Here is a 25,543-nt window from a genome sequence, read left to right as displayed (position 1 = left end):
GGCATGAAACTGTTGGCCTGTGCAGACAGACAAGCTACACAAGGATAGAAATCGGGATTGCAATCCAAAAGTAAGGTTGCAGATTTGGAACAGCAAGAGAAATGATGCAATGCAACAATGAATAAGGATTTGGGGGTCCCGCCAGGAAATGGGGGGGGAATGACTTGTTACTGGACTCGCAAATAGTGATATGGGCTGTGAGGCTGTTGAAGGCTTTGGAACAATTGTAGATCTGCCTGTGGAATTTCAGACTGGTGAAAATCTGTAAGGAAGGAAGAATTGAATCTATAGAAACTGAAAACAACAAAATAAGTTGTTGACCACTAGTTTTTGAAGAAGAATGGGACCTTCATAGAGATCTGTAAGAAATTCCTGAGGTACACCAAGAATGCAGCTAGAGATTTGAAACCTGAAGGATCTCTTGCAAACAAGGCTTTATACAGGTTTGGTCTGACAGCACATGGACTTGAAAAATCAGTCCTTCTGGCTTGCTGTTTTCATTAGGTAAACTGTACAATTGATTGCTGTGTAACTGAAGAACCAAAAGGAAATGCCAAAAAAGAGAGAGAACTTTATGCTATTAGGCTTTTCCTATAGTAGACTTTATTCCAATCATAAGAACATAAGAATGGTCACACTGGGTCAGACCAAAGGTCCATCAAGCCCAGTATCCTGGCCTCTAACAGTGGCCAATGGCAGGTGCCCCAAAGGGAATGAACAGACAGGTTATCATCAAGTGATCCATGCCCTGTCACCCAATCCCAGCTTCTGGCAAACAGAGGCTAGAGACACCATTCCAAGTTTCCCAAGTGTTGCTACTGCAAGTTCAGCTCTACCAATGGTTGCAGTAATTAGAGCCCTAGTTCACATAAGGCACCAGTGGCAGGTGGTGTTTTAAATGCCACGCCAGGTAGATCTGATAAAATCTGGCCATGTAATGGTGCTTAAAATGCTGTCGGCTGCCGGTAGCTCTATTTCTAGAAAGGGGGAAAGAGCTGGAACTAGGAAAGAATATTTAAAGTAGGAAGGAGCTTTCATTGTCACTTAGATTCATAGAAGTGGAAGACATATTTTTGGACAGAAGAGAGCATTGGCAAACTGACGAATTATGGGCTATGCCCCAGCAACAAGAGATGTGAAGAAACCCACTAACAGAAAAAAGCAAGTGTTGAACCTGTTCCCCATGGAGATGCTATTGTTGAGAGTAAAGAGGACATTGTGTGAACACGAGGAAGCAAAGAACCTTTCTGGACTGAAAGGAAAAATTATGGAAAAGGAGTCAAGAAGGGAACAATTTAGTGTGAGGCAGATGTGTGGTCAGATACCATGTATAATACAGCAAGAAAGAGTACAGGCAAAAATGTCACCCACACCCACTGTCCAGCTGTAACTGCTTTGTTCAGGCTCTAGAGACAACAGCATCAGCACGGAGGTGTTTGAGATGAAAAGTACTGAACATAGCACAGATCTAACTTACTCTATGGGGGATTCTCAGGTTCTTGCCTGCAGTTAGGATAAACTTTGTAAATAGTTTTGCAGGGCAGTTCTTTTAATGTGTGTTTGCGATAGCACCCAGCCCACAATGGGATCCCAATCCTATTGTAATACAAATGTAATGGTGCTCCAGGTTAGTACATTTTTGGGGACTGAATCTGGGATCTCTGGAGCTAGGAGCAGAGCCTCTACTGCTTAAGCTAAAGGATCAGTAATTCAGCAGACTCATAAACCTCTTTATGTGTCCTAGCCACTGGAAGGGGACAAAGAGCCATTGTATTCGTGTGTACGACACAAATGCTACCATAGTTCAGGAATGGTTAAATGAAAACTATATCAAAGGGGAAGAAAAGCTAGAGGCTAGAGAAGCACTATGATGGTCTGATGGTTGATCATAATGGTCCCTTCTGACCTTAAAGTCTATGATTCTATGAAGCATCCACTTGAAAGGGGCAGTGAAGGATGCAGGTTTAAGGATTGCTTATGCAAGAGCATGTCGGGGTTTAAAGGAGGCAAAGGCGATGCCCTGGTAGATTCCTAAGACTGCTATGGAGCTACTGGAATCTTTGACCAAACAAGAAGCATAAAAGGTTTTTTCAAGACCCAGTTGACTTCTGGCTCAAGACGACATCTCTAACGGAAGAAATAAAAAACCTCTTTACATTTCTTCCCACCTCAGGTTGGATGGCAACGGAAGAAGGTGTGGTTTACTTCCCACAGTCTGGATTGCAGGTAAGTCTGTGCAGAAGGGGAGAGGGAGGGAGGGATGGAAGGAGCTGGTGGCAGCCAGAAATGTTGTGGAGACTGTTTACCACCCCACGTGGGGTGGATGAAAAGAGGGCACAATACAGAAAAGCCTAGTTAGACAGCAGAGCATTATGCTACCATGTAGTTAATGTGCTGCAAGAAGCCATGGTTAGTCTCAAGCTTTGCTAAAGGTATCTACAGAGGTGATCCTTACAGCTTCCAGGATAAGCAGAGCCTGGAGTGCACATGGCATTGGGAACTAGTTCCCACTACCAGCTGAACAGATACTCAGTCTGAGAGAAAGGCATCTGATTGGGGAGATACAATGACAAGCTCCGGAGTTCTTGGACCAAGGAGGTTACAGCTCATTGATACAAACCCTAAGCTGGAAGTGGGGAATGTGTCACATGGGGCCACTAAGCAGCAAAAGCAACCTGGAAATTGATACAAAGAGATGAGAGATACTGCCTGAGAATCCCCAGGATAATGTTGGGATTGTTCCTCCTACTGTAGCCACTGTGTGGGGTAGGGCAGAGGATTGTTGAACATAGGGGACGGGAAAGGGGTCTGGGGTCAGATGACCAGGGTAGCTTGTGTGACAGTACTTACTTCCCTTGTCTGTCTGCAGATGGGGAAGGAGCATGGTCTGAAAGTGGCTAAATTTGTGAGAGGAAAACCTACCCAACAAAAAACCACACAGAACCTTTACCTTAACTCCGTCAGGCCCAAATGGGCCGCTGTCCCCTACCAGGCCTGGCTCTCCCTGCAAAAAGAGATAGACAAACAGACTTAGGACTCTCTCTTCCCCTTCTCTCATGCTTTTTGCAGCTAACACCCTTCAAAGGAGGAGTGATTTCCCCTTGCAACAATGTGAGCTGAATGTTGAGGGTTTCCAGTGCTGATATTCTTGGTGTAGGGTGGAGATCTATACTGCCACACGTGAGCCAATATGCTTCGTTTATATCACCGTCTTTTAGGACTAGGCTATGAAGTTGCCCCATCCTGCTTGGTATCTCAAAATTGATCAAGAGGAACAAGCCCCCACTGGAGTGAGAGAACAACTCCTTTCTTCATTCTGTTCCAGGCTTTCCTTCAACAGTCCCCAACTCTGACCCACGGGAAGTCCTCTCTCCCCTGGGCGAAGCAGGGAATTCAGTCTCTGTGTTCATGCAACCTTGGGCATCTCCATATTGCTCTTAACAACTGACCTCAGTCTGGAGATCAAGAGACAAGAAACACACTTCTGGTTCAGTCTCTGCATTCATCCCAGCTTTGGCTCCTTCCCCACTTATGCATACTGTACCCAGTGTTTTCCTTGTTAATGCTGGCCTTCAGCGAGAGTCTTTTCCTGCCACTTCTAGGTTACACATACTCAAGTCGTGAAGAACTTGTGAACAGAATAGGCTTGTTTTTACACAGCCACTTTCATATTCATACTGAAAGGAACTTTAAAACACTTTGCAAAGTAGCATGTCCAGTCGTGTCATCACCCTGTGGGCAAGTGGGGCTCATTGGTAGCTCACATGCAGCTATCTGGTTTTATTGTGAGACTAAATGGCCAGGAGATTGGGCTAATCCTCTACCCTGCTCAAAAAAAAGTCCTTTGTGATCTTTCGGTTTCATCTGGGCATCTCTCAAACAGGCAACTGATCTCAATCCTTATCCGGCCCCTGTCACTGTGGTATCAGAGTAACTCCTGCCCACTGATGAACTTATGCTCACCACACCCTTGGAACGGAGGTTAGTATTTTCCCCATTTTGCAGACCAGGATCTGAGACACAGAAGGATTAAATGCCCAACTAAGCGCATAGCCAAGCTGGGAATTGAACCCAGAGCTCCTGAGTCCAGTATAGTGCCTTAACCCCAGGGCTATCCTTCCTTTTACAGTACCACATTCACCCTCCTGCCATGCCACGACCACACGTCCACGGGCTCAGAAGTCCCGAATCCATGATCGGCTGCCCAAGGCTGCTATCCGCTCAGTCACTGCAGATACACAATGGTCATTCCAAAGGCTGGAAGTTTACCCTCTCCACGCTGAGGGAGCAGTGCATTGTCCATTTATACACCCAGTTTGGTCGAGAAGCCACAGTTATCTGCTTAGCCATCCACATACACATAATGAAGAGGACTCCAGTATGAAGTTAACTCTACTTACTCTTTGACCAATGAGGCCTTTTTCTCCTGGGACCCCCAGCTGTCCAAGATCACCCTAAAAACACAGAGGCACAGACTCAAGCTGGTGACAGTGTTCAATGCATAGGATGAAGATGATTTCTCCCCTTCCTCTCCCCCTCATTTCTTCCTGCATGTTGACTCTTCCTTTATCTGGTCCTGTTCAAACATGGATGTCTGTCTCAGAACCATCCTCGCACCCAGAGATTAATTAGGTACCGAGCATCACCCCAACAGCAAGCTTTAAGAGGGCATGCACCTTTTCAGGGTGAATCTGACTGATATGCAATAGGCCAAAGAATCAGCAGTGACTTGCAGGTGTCAAAAATCAGTGGTGGATGCTTGCAAAGACTGAACCAAAGGGAATTAGCCGTGCACCTTAGAGCAGGAAATGATGTCATGCTATCTTATTGGGAAAGCAACACCACCAGAACCCAGGGCATAGTAGTGCTCATAAAAAATGGTGCAGCTGGAGTGATGAGAAGGAGAGCGGACACATCCCAGCAAACAGCAATACGATCTTTGGCATGACTGAGGGGTGCTGAGCAATATCTAGATTATGGACAGCATAGAAAGGAGCGAACTGGACATAGTATTGGAGCTGGCAGTTATGTTGATATATGTTGGTGAAGTGCTAAGTATAAGGAGGATGCAGTTTCCAGCTGTAGGACATTAGATCCAGATCAATTTGTCTGTTTTGCAATGAGCAATGTGCAGGAAATGTTCATTTCCTTCCCTGGCCCATTCACCTAACTCAAACTCCAAGCACTGTTCTAAAAGTTAAAAATTGATATTGCTGCCAGTGACATAGTATTATGTTTACAGGATGCCTTTCACTACAGTCATTTTTGAGCTATAAACGCTCATGACCCCACTGAGATACAGCTGCTTCTGGGGAGGCCAGCATTCAACCACAACAGTAAGGAATATGGAAGGTGTAAGAAATTTTGGCCAAGGCTGCAACTGTATCCTAGTGGTGTGCTCCTCCTTTGCCACTCTACAGCTTTAGATTATATAACTGTATGCAATGACTGCTCAGAGAGTCCTTGAATGTTTACCAAGGGAGCAACTACTGCTTGGAGATTCCTAGAACATTTGAATACCTCCATCGCTGGAGAGAGAACAACCAGAATCTCTCAAGCTCTGAACTAATGCAAGGACACATTGCACTGAAAGTGGCTAAGTGGGAGCTGTTAGCATCTCTGCATTATCAGCATGCTGCTCTCCTTCCTTCCCTGGGTCAGGTGCTAGGATATTCTCCAGGCGTTCAAAAGCCCGCTTTCAGGAACCACCATTTCAGACAATACATTCAAGCTCAGCCAATGCTCCTAATCAGCCTGGCTCGGCTGAGGCAGCTTGTCTAGAGAATACATGCACCGCCCGCCTTCCTGCTTGTGATGGGAGCCGTAGAAGAGCTGCTCCTGTAAATCCTGCAGTGGGGAGTGCCGGCAACCTGAGCGGATCAATGGTATTCTGTTCCTGGGCAAGGTAATTAGGGAGCTGAGTGGCAGGCAGAGGCGGCATAGCTGAAATGTTAGAGGAGTACCAGGACTCCAAAGACACAGTCGCTCAAGTGATGTGTCAAAAGGTTTGGCAAAGAAAACCCTGGCGAGGAATGGGAGTGGGGGAAGACTGGCAAAGAGGAAATAGCATTTAATCCCAAAACGCAGGCTGTTCAAAGCTCCCTGACACAGTGGCAACCCTTCGAAACTTAAATGGAGAATGGAAAACTTGTAGAGAGATCTTATTCAAATAAAGAGAGAAAAATGATGCTCCTCTTCATCCAGGAGAGAAGGTGCATTCACAGCTCTGTGACACTGCACCTGGCACTGTGCCTTGTGCTGTATTGATTAAAAATGACAGCTAGTTAATTGATGTGTGGGCATGGAGGGGCTATATTTAAATTCTTGCAGAGCAGTAATTTTTATTTTTATTTTTTTGAAAAAAGAGAGAACATTCCATATCAGCATTAGCAGAATCCAGCCCCCATTTCAGACACTCATCATCTTAAGCCCAGCATTGGGAACCCCGGAGGGGAGGGCTTGTTTTAAGGCATTTATATTCCTGGGTTCTCCCATACAGAGACAGTTCTTGTTTCCAGACTCGGTTACATCCCGACTCTGGGTCACTTGCAGGTTTTGTATCAATGCCTCAGCCCAGCTCCTGCCTGCAATTCGGCGACTGGATTATGTAGATCTAGCTTGGTTTTTACTGAGTCCCTTTCTTGGGCTCTCAAGTCATACTTTCCCTTCCTTTGTTTCCCTGCATGCCCAAAACAGAGGCTGAAGCTTCCTGCATTTGAGCCTCTTTACCTGAGATCTCTAGCGGCCCACACAGGGAACTTGAGGCACTGGAATTGCATAACCAAAGGGGAAGTGTTCTCCTCCCCTGAACTGTGTCACTAGAGAGCTCTGTGGCTGAGAAACATGTAAAGAGCAGCTGGTGTGGGGTTACCCAGCTGGTCCCCTCCCTGAATACACCTATCTATAGTATCTATCTTTAGCTGTCTGACCTTGCCCATTGTAACTAGGCAGACTGCTCCCAGTCTCCTCACAGGATACCTTATTCAGGAGCACTGCCAGGGTCCTCTGGGACTCCGGTGTAAAAGCAGACTCTTGATAGGAACAAAAGTTTCTGTTGTCTCTCCACTCTGACAGAGAACTTGCATTAAGGGTTTTTCTTACCTTCATGCCAGGTTCACCTGGAAGGCCAGGTTGTCCCATTGAGCCAGGAGGTCCCTGGGGAGGGGAAAAGGCCATTGTTACATCGTGCAGAGCAAGATCAAAGAGGAAATTCCTTTACCAGAGCACTTTGGGGACAGAGGAGCCCTGGTCGCAACGTAATTACCTCCCTGGAGCTGGCTTGGTACACAGAGCCAAAGAAAAGGCCAAGAACCTCTCTGTGTCCCGCTCCCACAAGGGCCTTTGTTTTCTCTTACGCCTTTCTTTCCCTTCCCCAAGCCTGCACCGAACTCTCTGCCCCTGTTTGCCAGGCAGCCTCGCTCTAACTCCCTCACTCGAATTCCTCCAGGCTTTGGGTTCCCAGTGCGGATCTCTACCCCACGCCAGTTAAAAGAAAAAAAGGAACGAACGAAAGAGCACAAAATACTTAAAATCAGCATAAAAGGGTTAAATAAAGACATTAACACAATGGGTCCCAAATAACTTCAACCACTTAATATTTTCCCTTCTCTGACCCCTTATCTATCACTTGGTTCTGTCTTTAACTCAGATTCCAAGGCCTGGTATATGCCCAGTTTTTGTACTAGTGTAACTATTCCAGTTATGGTCAGCTCCCAATGTGGATGCAATTATATCATTATTAAGGAACCTTATACAGGTGGAGCTGATTCCCCTACAGAAATAGCTAGTCCAGTATAAGCACATTTATACTGGGACAGCTGCATCCACACTGGTGAGGGGAGGTGTTGTGCCACTTTAACTATACAAGTGGCACAACTTGTATATGTGGACAAAGCCTAAAGTCTAGGGTGCAGGGATCGGGTCTCCTATTTATCCATAAAGTGCCATTCACATCTGTATCATGAGGACACCCATGGGCAGCTAGCTCGTGGAGGACAGGGAATTAAAAACAGCAGCTGTGTACTACAGGTGGGCTGAGCTGGAATACTAGGTCCAAACTCCCTTGAATAATTTTGCATAAATTCAGATCTGACCTTTGCATCCACCCCTTTTTCTCTGCCTCTGTGATGGGCTGAACACCCCAGACCTTGCATAAAGGTTGGATCCGGATCGGAACTTCACCGCTATCATTAAATTGTACATTTAAAAAACTGTATTAGATGAAACAAAGGAGCTGGGGGACAGGATAATAGGCCCCTTATTGAGTGTGAGGGTACAATTGAACCAGCTTCTCCCAGTGAGCCTTGAAAGATTAAACGGTTTCACTGGAAAGCGATGAAGAGTAAGGGTGGAGTGGGGTACATGAGAGACCACTTGTCCTTGTGCTCTATCCCCATGACCCTTTCAGGATGTGTCTAGCCCCTTACTCTAGGTATTAGGCTGGTCAATTGCACAAAGCACCCACTGGTACCTGAGATTAAGGGAAAGGGTAACTTTAATCACTGTATTTTTTGCATTGATTTCCTGCCAGCGTAGGCAGTGGGACTCCGTTAAATAAGACCAAAGGTGACACAGCAAAGCTGGTCTTGCTGGGTTTGAAGGGGTTTTTATTTATTTATTGTATTAGCTTTCCAGACCACATACCACAATCTCCCTCTTCTCTGCAGCTAGGAATAAAGGAAACAAGAGCCCGTAATTGCAGGAGCTCTCGGAGGTTTCCAGCTTTCCGAACTGGAGGGAGCGGTGAGTGGGTGCCTGTTAGGTTTTGGAACAATTGGGCAAGTCATGCATGAGAAAAAGCAAGTTCCAGTGAAAGCAGAAATACTGCCTGGGTTTTTCCAATGGTTCCAGTGCAAGAGAAAGGCTGTATCTCCTCCACGAGCCCAACATATGGAGCTCTGCGCTTTCAGAACAAGCAAGGCCCAGGGCAGCTCAGTAGCAGCCTACCAACTTTCCAGATCCCTAGTGTAGTTGTGGTTTACCACCGAGCGCTCACTCCATCCAGTCTAGCAGGCAAGAGACTGGAAAATCTCACGACTCAAATTTTGCAGTGGGTTGTATTAAAAGGTACGTTAGCTGCTACTTTTGAGACCAAGTGAACATCTTGATTATATTACCATCTCAAGACACACTGAAAGGAGCTAAAAGTGGGTGACCTAGTCTGTGGTGATTGGCTGTGATGGTAAGAATTGAAGGAGAGTCTCCAGGGGCTCGGAGGGTTAGAGGAAACTCTATTAAGTAAGCTTCTGCCCTCCTGTGCTCCTAAACCTGGGCACAGAAAATCAGTAACTATTCCTTTCATTTTGTTGCAAAGTGTCACTTTTGCCTAATGGTAACAGTGATGCAAAAAGCATGGGGTACTAAAGCAAAGGCATTTCTTCCACCCACTCACCTGGACAGTGGCGAGACTGGGTTTGACAATCAGAATATATCAAGACTGAGCTGAATAATATGATTGCCAGCCAGAGACAGTAGCAACTGAGGGTAGGCGGGAAAGAGACTTGAGGCCTTCTTCATGACAGATTTTTACTGAGTTTGTAACATGGATTTTTCTAAACACAACAGAGTTAAAATATGGGCCTGGATACTCAAAGGGAGTTAGGTGCCCAACTTCCACTTATTTCAATGGGAGTTAGACGCATAAATGCCTTTGAGGCTCTGCACTGTGGTTCCTAAAGCATGGATGGGTACCAGGTTTGACCCTGCTTGTGAATGGGGTTGTGACAATTCTCAGAGTCCAGTCAGCTTTAAAATGGTCCTTCTGCTGTGTAGGTGAGACTGCCCATCTGTGTAACAGGGTTAGCCAACCTCCTGCCTCCCAGGTCTCTGGGCAGGAGGCCAGGCCAAAACGCATTGCATCCTGGGGAAAAATGCTTAACTATTGGTGCCAAGGTGAGGCTCTGTGGGTTAGCTGCCTAGATTTTCCTAGAATGCTCTAGGATCTGTAGGATGGAAGATATTGGTAGGTTGACAAACCCTGATGCAGGGATAAATGGTGGTGTGTGGATGTGTTGAACTGCATCATCTGTTACCAGGTCAGAACCTGGTTCAGCCCAGTATGGCTCTGTCTGGATTGTAGATGGGGTCTATATTTGTAACTTTTCTCTTGCACTCTTAATGCCGACATTAAAACTCGTAAGACACAGAAACCTCCATTGTCCTTTTCCCTCAAGAGTTTCTGAAGCCAGACCAAGCCAGACTGCCCCTCGCTCAGCTGTGCAGGTCTAGGTGAGTGAGGGAGGGAATAGGGCAGAAGAGGGGTGTACTACAGAGACGAAAGCAAAGATCATACTCTACCTTATGTCCCATTTCTCCTAAAGGTCCAGCTGGCCCCTGTGGTCCCTGAGGTCCCTGCAAGACAGACACACAGGGCTCTTTCGTGCTACATTGTCAATTCTGAAGAACAATTCACTCCTTAATGCCCTCCCACATCATATGGGAACTACACAGGCATGGGAGAGGAGGTCAAAAGATCAGAAATGGGCAGCTCAAAGTGCTTGAACAGCAGCAAGCAAAGGGTCAGAAACCTCCCTGTGTCTGGGTGGCTGGGGGGAAGGTGGGGGTGCTGCTGTGTTGAAGCTGAACTGAAATTAGTTGGCAACCTTAGCGTGTCTGAATAATTTCCTTCTCTAGTACGCCTTGACACAGCCCGAGCCCACCCCCACTCCTACACTCTCAGAGCCTGCAGCATGTCCCCCTCCTTCAGTCACCACAGTCTAACCCTCATCAGTCACAGCCCCCTTCTATTCTATCTGTCTGACCTGACCCTACTTCAACCCCTCCATCCTAGATGGAGTCAGAACTGGACTCTGTTCCTGCCATTTTCTTATGGTTCCCAATTGACTCCCTCCACCCCTGCCAGTAACGTAACACGATCCAGTCCATCCTCCCAGTCTGGGATCATCCTCTAACAGGCTCAGGAGTGTCTAACCGTGGCCTTTCTGAGCAGCCTAACATGGAACCTCCTTCAGTCTTAAGACAGTTAGCTCCTCCACCCTCCTTGCAAGCATCTGGCCTAATTACTATCATCATTACAGTAGCATCTACTGCCTCCAAGGTCAGGGCCCTATTGTGCTACGTGCTAGACCTAGACATTCTGGCCCTAAAGAGCATACAGTCTAAATAGCCTAGACAGAGAAAGGGTGGCAAAAAGGAAGTATTACCATCATGGGTAACACAGGTTGGGAACTGAGGTGCTGCCCAGGTTCACCCAGGGAGTCTGTGATGGAGTGAAGAACTGAATGCAGGTCTCCTGAGTCCCAGTGCAATGCCTTGACCACAAAAATCATCTTTCCTTTCCAGTACCTCTTCCAAACCTCCATTCTGACCTTTCTTCCACCTTCCCTGCCAGACTCTCTCTTGGTTTCTCCTTCAATTCTCTGTCAGAGTCAGGTCCAGTCTCTTTTCTAATTTTCCCCTCTTTAATATAATCCAGACCCCCTCTCCTCCCCCAAATCCAGACTTGCCCCTTCTTCTACCCTACCTGCCAGAGTCAACTCCGGTCTCTGTTCTACCTTCTTGCTGCTGAATCTCATCAAGTGCCTCCCTTCTGCCTCTGTAGGGTCTGATCATGCCCTTCCTCCAACCTTCCCAGGTCCTCCTTTAACCCTATGCAAGTGTGGCTCTGATTAAGCTGGACTCAGCAGGGGAGGCAGGGATGGGAATGGAGGAGTGTTTGCGCGCGCGCGAAGCCAGACAGAGGAGGAAATGAGGGGAAAGAGAAAGGGACGGATGAAGAGGGAATGAGAAGACACTTGCCGGGTCACCTGGAGCCCCTTTGCCTCCTTGGGGTCCGGAAGGTCCTTGAATACCCTAGGATAACAAAAACCACCAAGGTCAGCTCTGTCCCATCACCACCTTTCACACCTCCCAGCATGTCACATTCACCTTGTAAACACTTTATAAAAAGGAACACAGAGGTGGCTCTGAGGCTGAACTGTGAGACATTGTCCAGGTTTCTCCTTCTGAGCAGGAATCAAAAAAAACTTATAACCTTCATTAAAACTTAGGCTATAAAACGGAACAGAAGGTGGCTGGCACTTACTGGGAAGCCACGTGGTCCTGTCTCCCCAGTCTCTCCCATCTTCCCCTGTAAACAGAAGGTTACAGTAATTAGAGGTTGGGAACGTGCTGAAACTCCCTGTTGCTTTGGCCAGGAAAGTCAATCAAAGCTGTATTTTACTGGGGCCACGCACGCGTGAGTATACACACTTGTAATGTTTGGTACAGTGCCAGCTTGGCATCCAGCACCAGCTCTCACAGTGGACGTACCTGCTGCCCGTCGGGCCCTGGTTTGCCTGGCTCCCCCTGAAGGCCCTGTTAATGAAAAAGAGAAAGACGTTGGCATCAGCATGAACTGGGCAGTGGAGACTCTTGACTGGCTAACTCTTCCTGATGCCCCAACTTTCTTGCTCTTGGAATCCCCCAGGGAAGGGTCAATCATTTGCTTCCGGTTCTCTGTCAGCATTTAAAGGGGCTAGCTAGTGTCCTAAAGTCCCCTTCCCATGGGGGAATAGTCCCATCCGCTGAAGAACTTGGAGCATAATCCAATTTTTTTCTTGCCTGCTCTTAGAAATCCCAATGACCCTGGACTCCCCACTTATCCTGTTCATAATGGGGGAGTTTCTCCATCTAACTCTATGTCATTTTGAGTGGAGAAGGAGGAGGGCATTAGCCACACATTGATAGGTAGGCCAGGTGGCACTTGGACTCCAAAGGTGCTTCATGCTGTGTGCTAAGCATTCAGGGGTGGAAGAGCCTCAATAGCACATAAAAACACCGGCTCAGGTAAGAGACAGCAGCACATTATTTCCTTTGCTAATTGCTGCTCTGCCTGAGAAGGGAGCCTCTGAGCCAGGGGATGGGAGGACATGGATGCAGGAGAAGTCTTATGAAGGTAGAAGAATGATTGGGAGAAAAGGAGGCATGACAGAGAACTGAAACGTCAGCCACTATTTCAATGCTCAGTTGGACTAGCCTCCTGTTCTGCTGGATTAGCCTCCTGGCTAGGCTGCCATCCAAATTCCAAAAGGAAACACCCAGACTGGGAGCTGCTGTACCATCCATCATTCTCTTTCTCAGCACCCTTGCCTCAAAAGAAGGTCCTTTATCAGCATCTGGCTTGGATATTCTCTTAACCAGACTTAATGAGGGGCAGGTCTATTCCAGGAGGCCATTTGCCAGACCCCCTTCACACCAGGATGCAGGGGGGATTTCTGTTCCATTAATGTCTCTGCTCTGATCATACCACACTGCAGGGAGACACACTTCGTAAAAGTGGCAAACACCACATATCTTTGACTTACTATGTGCGTGTGTGGGCAGCAGAAATGTGCAGTCAGAGCCCTTAAGGGAGTGGTGATGGTACGACCAGATCTACACACAAGTTTTGTACTGGTGTAACTGTTTCAGTTAAAAGGTGTGATTATTTTTTTTTTACCAATATAGTTAAATTAGCATAACCTCTATAGCGTAGGCTCAGTTATACTGGTTTAAATGTGTCTGATGCTGGTATAGCTTATTACCTTTCCCATATGGGGAATAAGCTATACTGGTATAAGCACCTATATACTGCAAAAGCTGTGTGCATGCTGGGGGTGGGAGGTGCAACTGGTGTAAAGGGGCACAACTGTGTGTGTAAACAAGCCCTGAGCTACCTTCCAGCCCCTCTTCACTTTAACCAAACAGCTGAAACCTTTAATATCTTTGGAACTGTATTTCTACCAAACGAATGACTCCTGGCTGAGTTTAGACAGCATTCTGCCCTCGGATCCCCACCCTTCTCCCCAAATGGAAAGCTTTTGGGAGACCAGGGAATAGACATTTCCACTTGTCTCCCTGTCATGGAGTGTGGGGGAGACAAGGCCCTGCACCCCCAATTTCCTGCGACTCACCATGAGACTCAGCCAGCCAGTAAGGCCACGTCTAGACTACACGCCGGATCGGCGCGTTAAAATCGATTGCTCGGGGATCGAAATATCGCGTCTGGTCTGGACGCGATATCTCGATCCCAGAGCGTGCTTAGATCGATTCCGGAACTCCAGCTAGATGACCGGACCTTCGGATTCGACACAGCGAGCCGCGCCGGATCGATGCCGGGGCTGAAGACAGGTGAGTAAATCGATTTTAGATATTCGATTTCAGCTACGCTATTCTCGTAGCTGAAATTGCGTATCTAAAATCGATTTAATCTCGTAGTGTAGATCTGGCCTAAGACAGAAAGTTTATTTAGGCGACAGCAACACAGTCCAAGACAGGTCTTGCAGGTACAGACGACAAGACTCCATTAGTTAGGTCCATCTTGAGGGGGGGCCCAGAGAGGCCAGAGCCCCATTGGGAAGCTCGAGCCCCATCTGGGCTCTCCTCCATTTTCCCAGCCAGCTCCAAACAAACTAGCCGTCTCACCCAGCCTCCCCGTGGCTCCTCCCTCAGCCTTTGTCCATTTCCTGGGCAAAGGTGTCACCTGGCTCCAACCCCCCTCCTGGTTCTCATGTTACATGCTCAGGTAGCTGGTTTTAAGGAAAGTCTCCCATCCCCAATGCAGGCAGTCCTGGCAAAACTCCCCTGCAACCTTCTCAGGTCAATACTTCCCTCTCCCTGCTGCATCACAGGCACCCCCAGAGCACTTAAAGAAAACATTAAGAACATTTCCAGTTTGTCACACTCCTACTGAGCAGAGCCATGTGGTAGGAACATGACTCAGGGAAGCTAGGTGATTGTGTGCTGGGGGACGGCTGGTGCCATACAAAATCCTGCTGGTTGCTTTTAAGGAGTCTTGATGTGAGTGAGTGTTGGTTCTTGGCAGCTGGGCTCTGCTCTGCACAGAGGAATGCTGGCTGGGCTAACTGGCCCCGGCTGGATTCTATGCTTGGTGATGAAGGAGTTAGAGCTATTTAACACTGAGTTGAAGATACACCCAGCACCATGATGGGCTAGAGGCAGCAAGGAGGCGATGGTGGTGGGAGACTTCCTGATTTTTCTAGGGCCTAGAGGGGAACCTCATAGCATGCGTGTCAGAACTGGCACTCCTGTTAGAACTTACCTTAACACCTCTTGACCCTGGCTCCCCCAGTGGTCCATCAGGACCTCTGGCACCCTGTGGGACCAAGAGAGAGAGAAGAGAGTTACACAGCAAATGTGAACAGCAGGTGTCCCCCTTGTGCTGCTAACACTGAGTTGTCTACTGGAGGTTGGGTGTGATCCCAGCTTCCACTGTGCAGCCAGACCTCTCCCACCTCCCCAGTGCACATTTTGCATGCTCAGGGGGCTGAGCTCTTGGGCTTGCTCCAAAAAAACCAAACAGCTACATTTCCTGTACCCTTCACCTGCCTGATCCATTGGATCCATCCTCTCTGCCTTGAGTAGCTTCAGTAACATAGAAAAGGAGATGGGTGGGGGGGAGCCCTGCCTGTTGGTGGGTATGGTGGTTTCTCTGTCCATAGCTATATTTAATTCTCCTCTTGCTCTTAACCCTTGGGATGCTGGCACTCGACAACCAGATGAATGCTTAGGAAGGTGGGTATGTACAGAATGGCTGTGATTCTCAAGGGCTTAAAGCTAGGGCTTGTTATGCTGTTTCTAACATTCATCTTAGAGTCAAGGTTCAGCTCCTGTTATAGGGCTTCTCGCTGCAGGATTCATCCTACTGCATGCAGGGTAGAAGGCTCACCCAAAAGCAAAGCAACAGCAACCCTATCTTCAGAACACCTAAAGCCCATTAGAAAAGTTCTCTCTTTAGCCACAGGTCTTGCTTAGACAGGTTTCAGCTGATTCCCAGGCTCAATGGAGCCACTTTTTAGTTTTGTTCTCCTCTCTCCCGCCAATTTATTTCTTTTCTCATCATGTACTGGGCAGTGCATTTATGTTATTTTTATTTCTGTCTAGCCAACCTTAAGCCCAAAATGAGAGCCAGAGAAGACAGACAGGCCGGAGGTCAGGAACTGCTTCATTTTCAGACCTTAATGGTGATGGTGATCTTGCTGGCACAGACCCTGAATTGTGAATTTATTGACATCATGGTTCTTCCTTCTGAAGAGTCAAGCTCTCCCATTGTGCCCTACATGATACAGTTTGAACTCTTTGCACACCACTCCCTGTTATTCACATCCATGGCCATGTTGCTGTTGAAGTCAAGACATCAAAGCTACAAGATGCACCATGTGAGCCCAAACAGATGCACAAAGGCAACTTGGAATTGGACATATTTAATAAAGTGCCATGGGTTATCTTCTCATTGATGATAGGTCTTTTAGGCATTTTATTATAGTTCCCTGTTGCTTAGGGAACTGAATGAGCTATGAACAAAACCAGGTAGTCATGTATATGTGAAATGGGTAGGGGCGTGTAGCATGACCAGTTGTACATGTGTGGTCAGATGGCCAGCCATTTTTTCTTAAGTGTGTTTTTATGAAACCTGTCAGGTCCAATTGTACACGGAAACCTTTCAAGGTGTGCATATGTATGAGTAACAGGCCAGGTGCAAGGGGAGGAATCCAGCTACATGCATCTATAGATGTTCAAACATATGAGGAGGCTGAATATGGTTAGCTGAGAATCTATACACGAACAGCCATGTGACAGGTATCCTACTGGAAGTCATGCTCAAGACTAAAGAGATATGCTTATTCTTCAGGGGTATAGCAGAAAAGCATCATTCGTGAATAGCAGAAAATTCCTGGAGTAGCGAGGAAGCTGATCTCAGTGGAACTCTTCCCCTACCCCCATCCCTATCCTAGTCCAAAAGTAAGTTCTGTGACACTGACACACAATAGGTGGCAGGTAGGAATAAAAAGACAGATTGAGAGACTACATGAATGTTTATCATGTCCACAATGGAGCCTTGATCGTGACTGGACCTCTAAGCACTACTGCAGTATAAATAATTCCAACGCTGCTTTGTGGTGTGTATGTTATGGTGAAAGGAATTCAGACAGCAGGCCAAAGTGGAAATAGAGAAAATAGGAGCCAATTTGCTTAATCGAGATTCAAAGAGAGCCAAATATAACAACAGGGGCCAATATGTTAGCAAAGCGACTATAGTGTGACAGCAGAAGAGAGAGACTCACAAAGAGAGGCAGTGTAACACCAGAAGATGTATAGGAAACACAGCCAAATTATTACAGCAAACACTGTCAATATAAAATAATGCAAAAATTTCTACTGTGTTTGGCAAACTCAGTGATGCTGAACAGATCAGAGACCGAATAACCAAATAACCCCAGTGCATGCCCGTAAAACGCAGCTTAAAGCATGCTCAATCTGTTCGCTAGAACAGACAGTCACTGTGCATCAAATGGGAACAGCACAACCACTGCCCACGCTGCTACTTTCAGTGCACTATCTTGATCTAAGCTAGGGGTCAGACATCTCCCTAACCTGGAAATGACACCTCCAACTCAAAGTGTAGACATACCCTTAGACTGACAGCATACAAGTCCATGCATAGAAAGGGTCACCAAAGCCTCCTTGGGTGTAATGGCAAACCTGTCACTGGATTCCTTTTGCTTAGCCCGCCTCTGCTTGTTGAACTGTTCTGGATCATGGAATAGTGCAGTATTTGTACTTCACTTGGGGAAATGGGTGACAAAGAGACAAGCAGTCAGGCAGCTTGTGCTTTAAGTCAAACTGTCCAGCTCTGTAAAGTGAGTTTTTTTGCCTTCTCTGGGCTGCCTGGAAACAATAATCCATCCCCCTGTTAGGCTGAGAATCCCCCTCCCCAAACTCCTGACTTCACACATCCATCCATCACTGTCCTGTCGGAATTCCCTAGAGAAACAAGCACAAACAGAGAAAAAATAACATCAGGAGGGAAATGAACCCCTTGGCACTGTGGAGGTGTTTGGATCCCAGACCGAGAGCCACATTGCTCTGCTGGATGGAGGGGGATGGATGTTGAAAAGAGAACAAGTTGCCACAGTGAAGGAAAGGAACATTACTCAGCTTGGATGGGTGTATGGGAGGGAGCTCCTAGATACTCAGACCTACAGAGGGGCAGGCATCTTCTCTGCTCTGAAGGGACATGATGATCACCGAAAGAGACAGGCGGGCAGATGGAGATGTGTCGCCCTTGGGGAGTTATTTGCAATTTATCACCATGATCAACACCCTAGAATTGCCTTCACCCTGATAGGAACATAGAAATTGCCAGAATGGATCAGACCAGAGGTCCATGTAATCCAGTCTCCTCTCCCCCACAATGGCCAGTCCCAGCTGCTTCAGAGAAAGGTGCAAGAAGAGATAGTGCAGTAGCAGATGTGGGATAATCTGACCCTCCCCTCACATTAGGTCTCATCCTGATGTCCCAGTAGTTATGACAACTCTGGCCATTCCTGTTATCCATATAAATGTCCAATCTGTCTTTGAGTCTTATTAAATTCTTGGCCCCAATGACTTTCCGTGACAGTCAGGCTCAGCACTATGCTCACAAAGTCGGAACGAGCTTCTTGTCTTCCTAGGACTATGATCTTCTCTCTCCACAAGTCCCTTTCCCCCTATAAACTGCGCAGAAAGACAGACTAGAACCAGAACTGAGTTGGGCAGAGCATTTAGGCCACTCCCAAGGAGTTCATGTCACTGGCAGACACATTTGCCCATCCAGCTGTTCCATACAGTTATAAGGCCAGTCTCTCCTCAGAGACAAACAGGTCTCTCAGATCTCTTGTGGTAATCCACCCTGCCCCCTGCATCCTTTTCCAGTCACCTGGCATTGTACTTGTGGGAGCGGTCACTGAAATGGATGGAGCCCCCTGCTAGCTCCAGCATGCCTTCTCACAGCACTGCAGCTCTGGCAGTGAAGCCTGGACCCCAGCAATGCAGCCTGCCAGTACTTGCATGGCTGCAGCACTGTTTGGAGTATCTTAGTTTCTTCCCAGCAGTGCTCTGTCACCAGCACCCCAGGAGAACAACAGGGCCATCTCCCTCACAGCAGGCACCTGGTTAATCCATCACTAAACATTTCATCAGTACCTGACCTAAAAAGGTTAAACTGCCCCTGCATTAAGGAACAGACCACGAAAGCTCCATCTTGCCCAGACTAAGAGGTTTCCCTAATTCACCCTGACAGGAAAGGCTACATTTAGCCAATTAGTTAAATCTTTGAAACTCCCTTTTACCGACAATGCCAGTTACAGACAAGTGAGGGAAACCCTGGAGGATCTACAGGAAACTGGAATGCCAGCAGGCAGCAATGATCAGAGGCTTCATTACAATGCACTAGACAGGCTGCATAGTTGTCTTCTGGGGGTTGTGAAGTTTCCTGCAGCAGCTATGTTTTCATTTAGGACACATGACCAATCAGGACCTAGACTCTTCAGCTAATAAACCCCTTCGCGCTAGATGCTGTACAAACAGTACAACCTCTGAAGAACTTATAGTTTAAATACACAAGAGAGGAAAATAGGAAGGTAAAAGCAGAATTACCTACGTTTTACAGATGGGAAATTGGAGGCAGAGAGAATTATAGACCCTGATACAACAAAGCACTTAAGAACATACTTGACTTTAAGCATGTGACCAAGGTCACACTGGAAGTATGTGGTAGAGCCAGGAATTCAAACCAGATCTCCCTGTGTCCCACTCAGGTGCATCAGCCACAAGGCCAATCTTCCTCTCTATTTAAATCAACAAATTTTACTTCTGGCCCTTTTGGTTACGTAGGCCCAGCGGTGGAAGGTGTGTTGCTATGAACTGGAATAGTACGATACATTTTAGGGTCACATATTTACATGCAGAAGCAGGTGAAACTTAGCCGTTTTAACTGACGTTTGCTTTGGGGTCATGGATCCCAGACCTGGACTGACTAAATGTTTAAGTAAAGCCTGCAAAATACAACTGCGCAGCCCAGAGCGCCGAAATCATTTTGAAAAACATCACATCACTTAGGCCCTTTAGAAAATGTTCTCTCGAGTCCCATTCCGCACATATAATCATTAGCCGATTTGTAAACATAGCCTTTATTGCTTACTGTCCTCTGTGCTGGGTTGCTACTGCTAATGTTGGCAAGCACATTGCCTCAGGCAGTACTACCTCTGAGAGCTTCAGATTGAGACTAAACAAAATTATGATACTGCTAATAAGGACTCAAAGCCCAGATGCAAACCGCCCTAGCATCTGAATATAGAGGAATTTTGGATCTAAACTTTGTATCTCTAGTTTATATCAGTCAGAGCTACAGATAATGCCGTCAGCGGACAACATTCCATCTGAATAGAACTTACTGCCCAGCACGGTGTTTCAACAAGAGAGCTACATTTTTCTTTTCCAGTGGAGGGAAAGTGCAGACAACTTACATCCAGAGGGAGAGGCCATCAAACTTTGATATACCAATGGAGAGAGAGTCACACAAACACTGGGGGGATTCCTGCCTCTTATTCCATGTACTTAAATTTGTCTTGAACAGGGAGATATTTCACAATACATACATCTTCTACATTGCTGCCTGAGGGACAATTTTTCTGGTTGAGTTCTGGGGGTGATGAATTATGCCTCAATGTGGTGAGTTTGAGTAGATCTAAGAAATCTTGAATTTTAATTTATCTGCTCTCCAGCCCTTGTACTTTCCAAGTAGTAGAGGATGGCCTTGGCCTTCTTTCCAAACAAACCAGTCAATAAAAGTGTTTGGGAGATGAAGGAGGAAGCAGAGCTACCTTCCACCATCAAGTTTCTGAAGAACAGCTATGTATGCCAGAGGAGCTCAGAAACAGCAGTCGCCTTCTCAAAATGCAAAGCCTCTTTTCCCTTGTTCCACATATTTCTAATTCAGCCAAATGAGAGAGAGCTAGAGCAAGGTGATGGATATGGCATAAGAACCTGAACAGAACAGACCCTGAGAACAGTCTGTGCCACTGGATGAGTTAATGACCTCCATCAGTGAAACTGGACATGGATGCACCCACCTCATGGTCAAATGATTTATAAACTCTGAGTCTTCAGCTATTAATCTAGTGTGTAATACTGGTGTTAGAGAATCCCAGTGTAAGCAGGGGATCTCCAAACGGAACATGGAAGCAGAACATTTCCACAGCGAATTACACAAACTTTCAGACATTTACAAGGAATAGTCCAGTGCAGTTAAGAGGTGGGACATGGGAGTTCAGATATTTCTCATTTTTGCAGAAAAATTTAGGAGATTGCCCTGTCCTCCTTCAATCCTTGCTGTTGCCACTTCAAAGGCCTTAAAATGGTGTGACTGTCCTTTTCCCAAGGGAGGTTGAATATACCGTATTCCAGCATCTTTTAATGATGGTCTTTCAGTCGGCTAAAAGGTCACTGGAGAGCAAAGTAAGATGCTGTTCTGCCTTCTATTGGCCAGGTACTCACCCCTGCAAGCCCAGGAGCAAAGGAATGATTTTAGGACCCAAGTTTAAATACCTCATGTTGCAAATTACCAGGGTTAGACAGATATTGGTCTAGTTATCCAAGTATCAGCAAGATACAGCAAGGAGTTCTGAAGCATGCAGCATATCTAGATCTTCGCTGGTTTTAGCTATGTATTGTTTAATCCAGGGGACTTGTTGACACTGGCTGGCATAGCTGGGAGATACAGATACATCCTGTAAGGTCTACTTCTGGACTTTTAAAGACTGAAGCTCTTACGAGTTACTTCTAGGCAGCACACTGTGGCTCTGAGTTAAAGGAGTAACGTTCCTGGATTGATGACTGGCAACTGGGCTGGGAGAACAGGCCAGGATGAGAAGTTTGACAGATGGATTTCATCTGGAGCTTTACAGAGCATGCTGTAAAGTCACAGCTTCAGTAGATATTAACCCTCCTGTGCAGATTCTCAATCAAGGTTTGAGCTGAGTTCATGGATAGAGTGATGAAGCCAGGCACACTCCTGCTGTGAGGAGCTGATTGGCAGGAACTTGCTCTTGAATTTATCACATGGTGTCTGCTCTGATGATTTGTTAGCATGGGGATTGCCCATGAGGTTCCTGGATGTGGCACGGATGGCATGGAGAGCAATGAAAAGTAAATAACCATTGCAGGTCCCTCTTGATTTAATGTTTGCTTTGACATTTCCAGCATGGCTGACTTCATTTTTTAAGCTTGGCCAGAGTCATTCTGTAAGCACTAGACCTTGCAGGTCACAGACTTAAGGCCTCAGTTCAGAAGATGAAGTTTTGAGCAATATGGATCTGGAGAAAAAGAAGCTATTAAAAGGTGACAGATTTAGTTCAGCGCTAAGGTTTTCAAAGTGAGGCACTGAAGTGAAAGTTGTCTGTTCACAAGTTCTGAGCACTGCAGCTCCCCACTGACTTTAGCCAGGGTCAAGGGTGCTCAGCACCTTGGCATAGCAAGTACTTTTATTTAGGTGCCTGAGTTTGGAAATGTTGGCCTAGAGAGTTAGTTTACATAAGCAACAAATCCCATTAGCCAACTGGAACAATCTCAACCATCAGATCGTCAGCTAGGTTATCCACTAGCCATCTTACCATTCACCACTTAGTGCCTGCCTGCCTTCCAACCAATCAGAGAACCCTCCTGAATATTTCAGAGGAAAACAAGTCTTGCCTTGCTTTCTAATCTGGAGTGGGGGGTGAAGGGAGGAGAAGTCAGCTATCCCAGTCTTCCTAAAATTTAAATCCTAATTCCTCTAAACACTAAATTGTAAGCATGTGCTTATCCCCATTGACTTAACTTTAAGCATGTGTGTAAATGTTATACTTTATAGGGATGGTCTTAAGCACATTTTAAAGGTCAGCATGTGTTTGTGTATTTTTCTGCATTGGGGCCAAAAGGAAGAGAAGAGAGAAAAAACTGCATTTGTGGATGCTTGTACAACATCAATTTGATGGCTAAAAGTAAATTGGAGGGAACAACAGCCCTCTCTCATACTAAGAAGAAGAAAGTTATGATTTTTAAAGGTTCTCTTTTTGACAATCAGTATTTTTATGTCAACAGCACAATAGCTATAACAACTTAAATACAGATCCCAAAAGCCTCCATTGTTCTTTACAATCCAAACCATATTTGCTACTTATGTTGTCTTCAAAAGTGCAATTACTTTAACGAGGTATCCAAACACGGATCAGCACAATCCACAAACATCTGGCAGAGAGTTGCATTAATGTTTCCATTCTGAATTGAATTACATCTCTGCTGTGAATTCTAATATGGAGCATGCCGCGAAGGGCAGCGTTTGAAATTGCATTCTGGGGGATCATTTCTCAGTCCTCCAAAACTAAGAGAAACCAAGAGCATGAATGGCACTAAGCAAATAATGAATATTAAGCAATCAAGAGACAGAGACAGGCATGTGCAAAGCAGAACATTTCAGAGACAAGAGAGCTGTGAGAACAATCAGCTCTTGTGGTAAAGTCCTATAGAATGACAACTCCCATTGATTTAATCTCTATCAGATTATTTAGGTATTGTCCATAAAATAAATATAACAACCTATATGCTACTAAAGAACTGGTTTGAAAGGAAAGATCAGTGAAGGGTGTGAGTAGTTAAGTTAGCTGCAGAGCACCAGCAGACACTGGCTCCAAATGCAGCACCCTAATCATCTGACATCTAGCTGATACAGAAGTACTGCTACAAGGGCCTGTACTAGAGATCAAGACATTAACACAGCTTCTTCACTTGATACTGGCTCCCCATCTCCCTCCACCAGCACTCCCTGGTTTAGAGTGACTTTCGGCAGGGCTGTGTTGTCATTGTTAGTCCTTGGTACTTTGATGTGGTCTGAAGTCTGGGTTTCCTCAGGCACGAGTGGAATTCCCGAACGCAGAAACATAAAGGAGAAACCAACTGGTCTGGGAGCTGCTGGGTTTGACATCTGGAGAGGAAATGCAGCCCAATGATGCCAAACGAAATTTCTATAACATATAGTACAGCATTCTGGGAAGGGAGAGCGCTAGTGGTAATGCATTTGCAGAAGTTAACTGTCTTCCTGTTGTATCGCACCAGAGAGACTGATACTCCCTTACTTCCTCCTTGTCTAGCTCCAGCAAGGTGGCCTCTAACACCACTGGGGTTAGTTTCACCTTTAGAAAGGGGTCGTTCCCACTCTAATAGAGCAATGGTTTCCTGCCCTCGGTCTTCCTTCCAAGACAATCATTTAATATATTAACACAGCGGCTTGGGCATGAAGACAAGGTCTCATCCACTCCACAGCTTATTCCCCAAGCAAGTCCAGCCCTTTTAAAAGCTGAATCCATTCTAGAATCCTTCTCTTCCTCCACAGCAGGAAAAACCTCCCACTGGACATTTTAAACAGTAAATAATCCATTAGCCACTCTTGTTCCACTTGCTTAAAAAATGGTGTTTCACCCTGTAAGATGATAAATATCCCCTTATTCAGCTCTGACAGCATCAGGGCAGCAGAGAAGGTAAAAGCTGGTGGTTTTTTCTCCCAGTGGCGTGATTCCTCTAGTCCAGCTAGAACGTAAGAACCTTAACGAAATCCTGTGTGAGTCTGAGCCTTATGCAAACAAAGAGCCAAGTAGCACAGTTGCACACAGCTGGCTGCTGAAAGAACTGACTTGGCTCCATGCAATGGGGTTGGCGTTCCAGAATTGGAAGCTGAGAGAGAGAGAGAGAGGCAGGCACTTGGATCCCTTTTCTGCCCTTATATGGATCAGGGCACTGAAGATTTACACCCCAACGAGACTCTTTGATGTTCTCCAAGGAATATCTGTGGAGCCTGTGCAGGCGGCAGGGTGGGGCTCATTCACATGTCATTGTTCATTCAGATCTGCTCTGTAGTCTTTCATTGAGGTAATTCCCAGATTCATTCACAACTTTCCTTGGAATCCATGTCTTCAGTTCCTCATTAGTCATGCTCACGGATTTGCTGACCAATCCCATTAATTCACACCATGTAACACAGAGACTTCCCAGCTCCCGAGAGAACTCTTCAGAGAGGAAGAGTGCAGGAATTACAACACTAGGGCTTCCCTTAATGCAGGGCTGGCTTTAGGTCGATTCGCCCGATTCCGCGGAATCGGGCCCCATCGCCTAAGAGGGTCCCGCGCCTTAGGGGCCTTTTTTTTTTTTTAAAACTCACCCTGGCAGCTGGCAGCTCTGCTGGGGCCTTTGGCAGCCCCACTCCCCTAGCCAGAGCACCAGCCAGAGTGCGGCACGCCCCACGGCCCCAGCTGGAGTGCAGCGAGCCCTGCGGCCCCGGCCGGAACTTCGGCCGGAGTGTGGCAGCTCCGTGGCCCCGCTCTCCCAGCTGGCAATCCGAAGTGCTGGCGAAGACTGGGAGCGCCGCCCCCAGGAATTGGGCCCTGCACTTGCTAAAGCCAGCCCTGCCTTAATGCAAGGGCAGGGGAAAAGGAAGCTAGTTTTCCCAGCCAAAGACAAAAAATTAATCATCATGTTATATCTGCTGGGTGGGGCATTATTTGATGTCCTTCTAGCAGTGCTTTTAAAACTTAAAACAATTCAAGGTGACATAGCCCTGTGGTTATAAAACTTTCTAATCAGGTGATCCCATTTCATTCTACCCCATCCCAGCTGCCTGGGGAACAGATTAGCTATGGCATAGGAAAACACACATGAGTGCTTGCTGTCCCACATTCTCCAAGCAGGCATTGCT

General features: G+C 46.5%; 1 protein-coding gene across 1 annotated transcript in view; it reads right to left on the bottom strand.

Moving 5' to 3' along the window:
* Window positions 1-25,543, bottom strand: part of COL27A1 (collagen type XXVII alpha 1 chain) — a 214,215-nt gene that overhangs the window by 53,468 nt on the left and 135,204 nt on the right. Inside the window, exons 29-36 of the mRNA XM_075060695.1 lie at window positions 15,041-15,094; window positions 12,271-12,315; window positions 12,044-12,088; window positions 11,758-11,811; window positions 10,297-10,350; window positions 7,102-7,155; window positions 4,401-4,454; window positions 2,951-3,004 (exon numbers count right to left, since the gene is read on the bottom strand). Of these exons, the coding sequence (XP_074916796.1) occupies window positions 2,951-3,004; window positions 4,401-4,454; window positions 7,102-7,155; window positions 10,297-10,350; window positions 11,758-11,811; window positions 12,044-12,088; window positions 12,271-12,315; window positions 15,041-15,094 (414 nt within the window). The remainder of the gene's footprint in view (window positions 1-2,950; window positions 3,005-4,400; window positions 4,455-7,101; window positions 7,156-10,296; window positions 10,351-11,757; window positions 11,812-12,043; window positions 12,089-12,270; window positions 12,316-15,040; window positions 15,095-25,543) is intronic.

Source organism: Chelonoidis abingdonii, chromosome 24 (assembly GCF_003597395.2).
Source record: "Chelonoidis abingdonii isolate Lonesome George chromosome 24, CheloAbing_2.0, whole genome shotgun sequence".
Taxonomy (NCBI): Eukaryota; Metazoa; Chordata; order Testudines; family Testudinidae; genus Chelonoidis; species Chelonoidis abingdonii.
The sequence above is the reverse complement of the archived record's forward strand: the minus strand, read 5'-3'. Positions and strand labels throughout refer to the sequence as shown.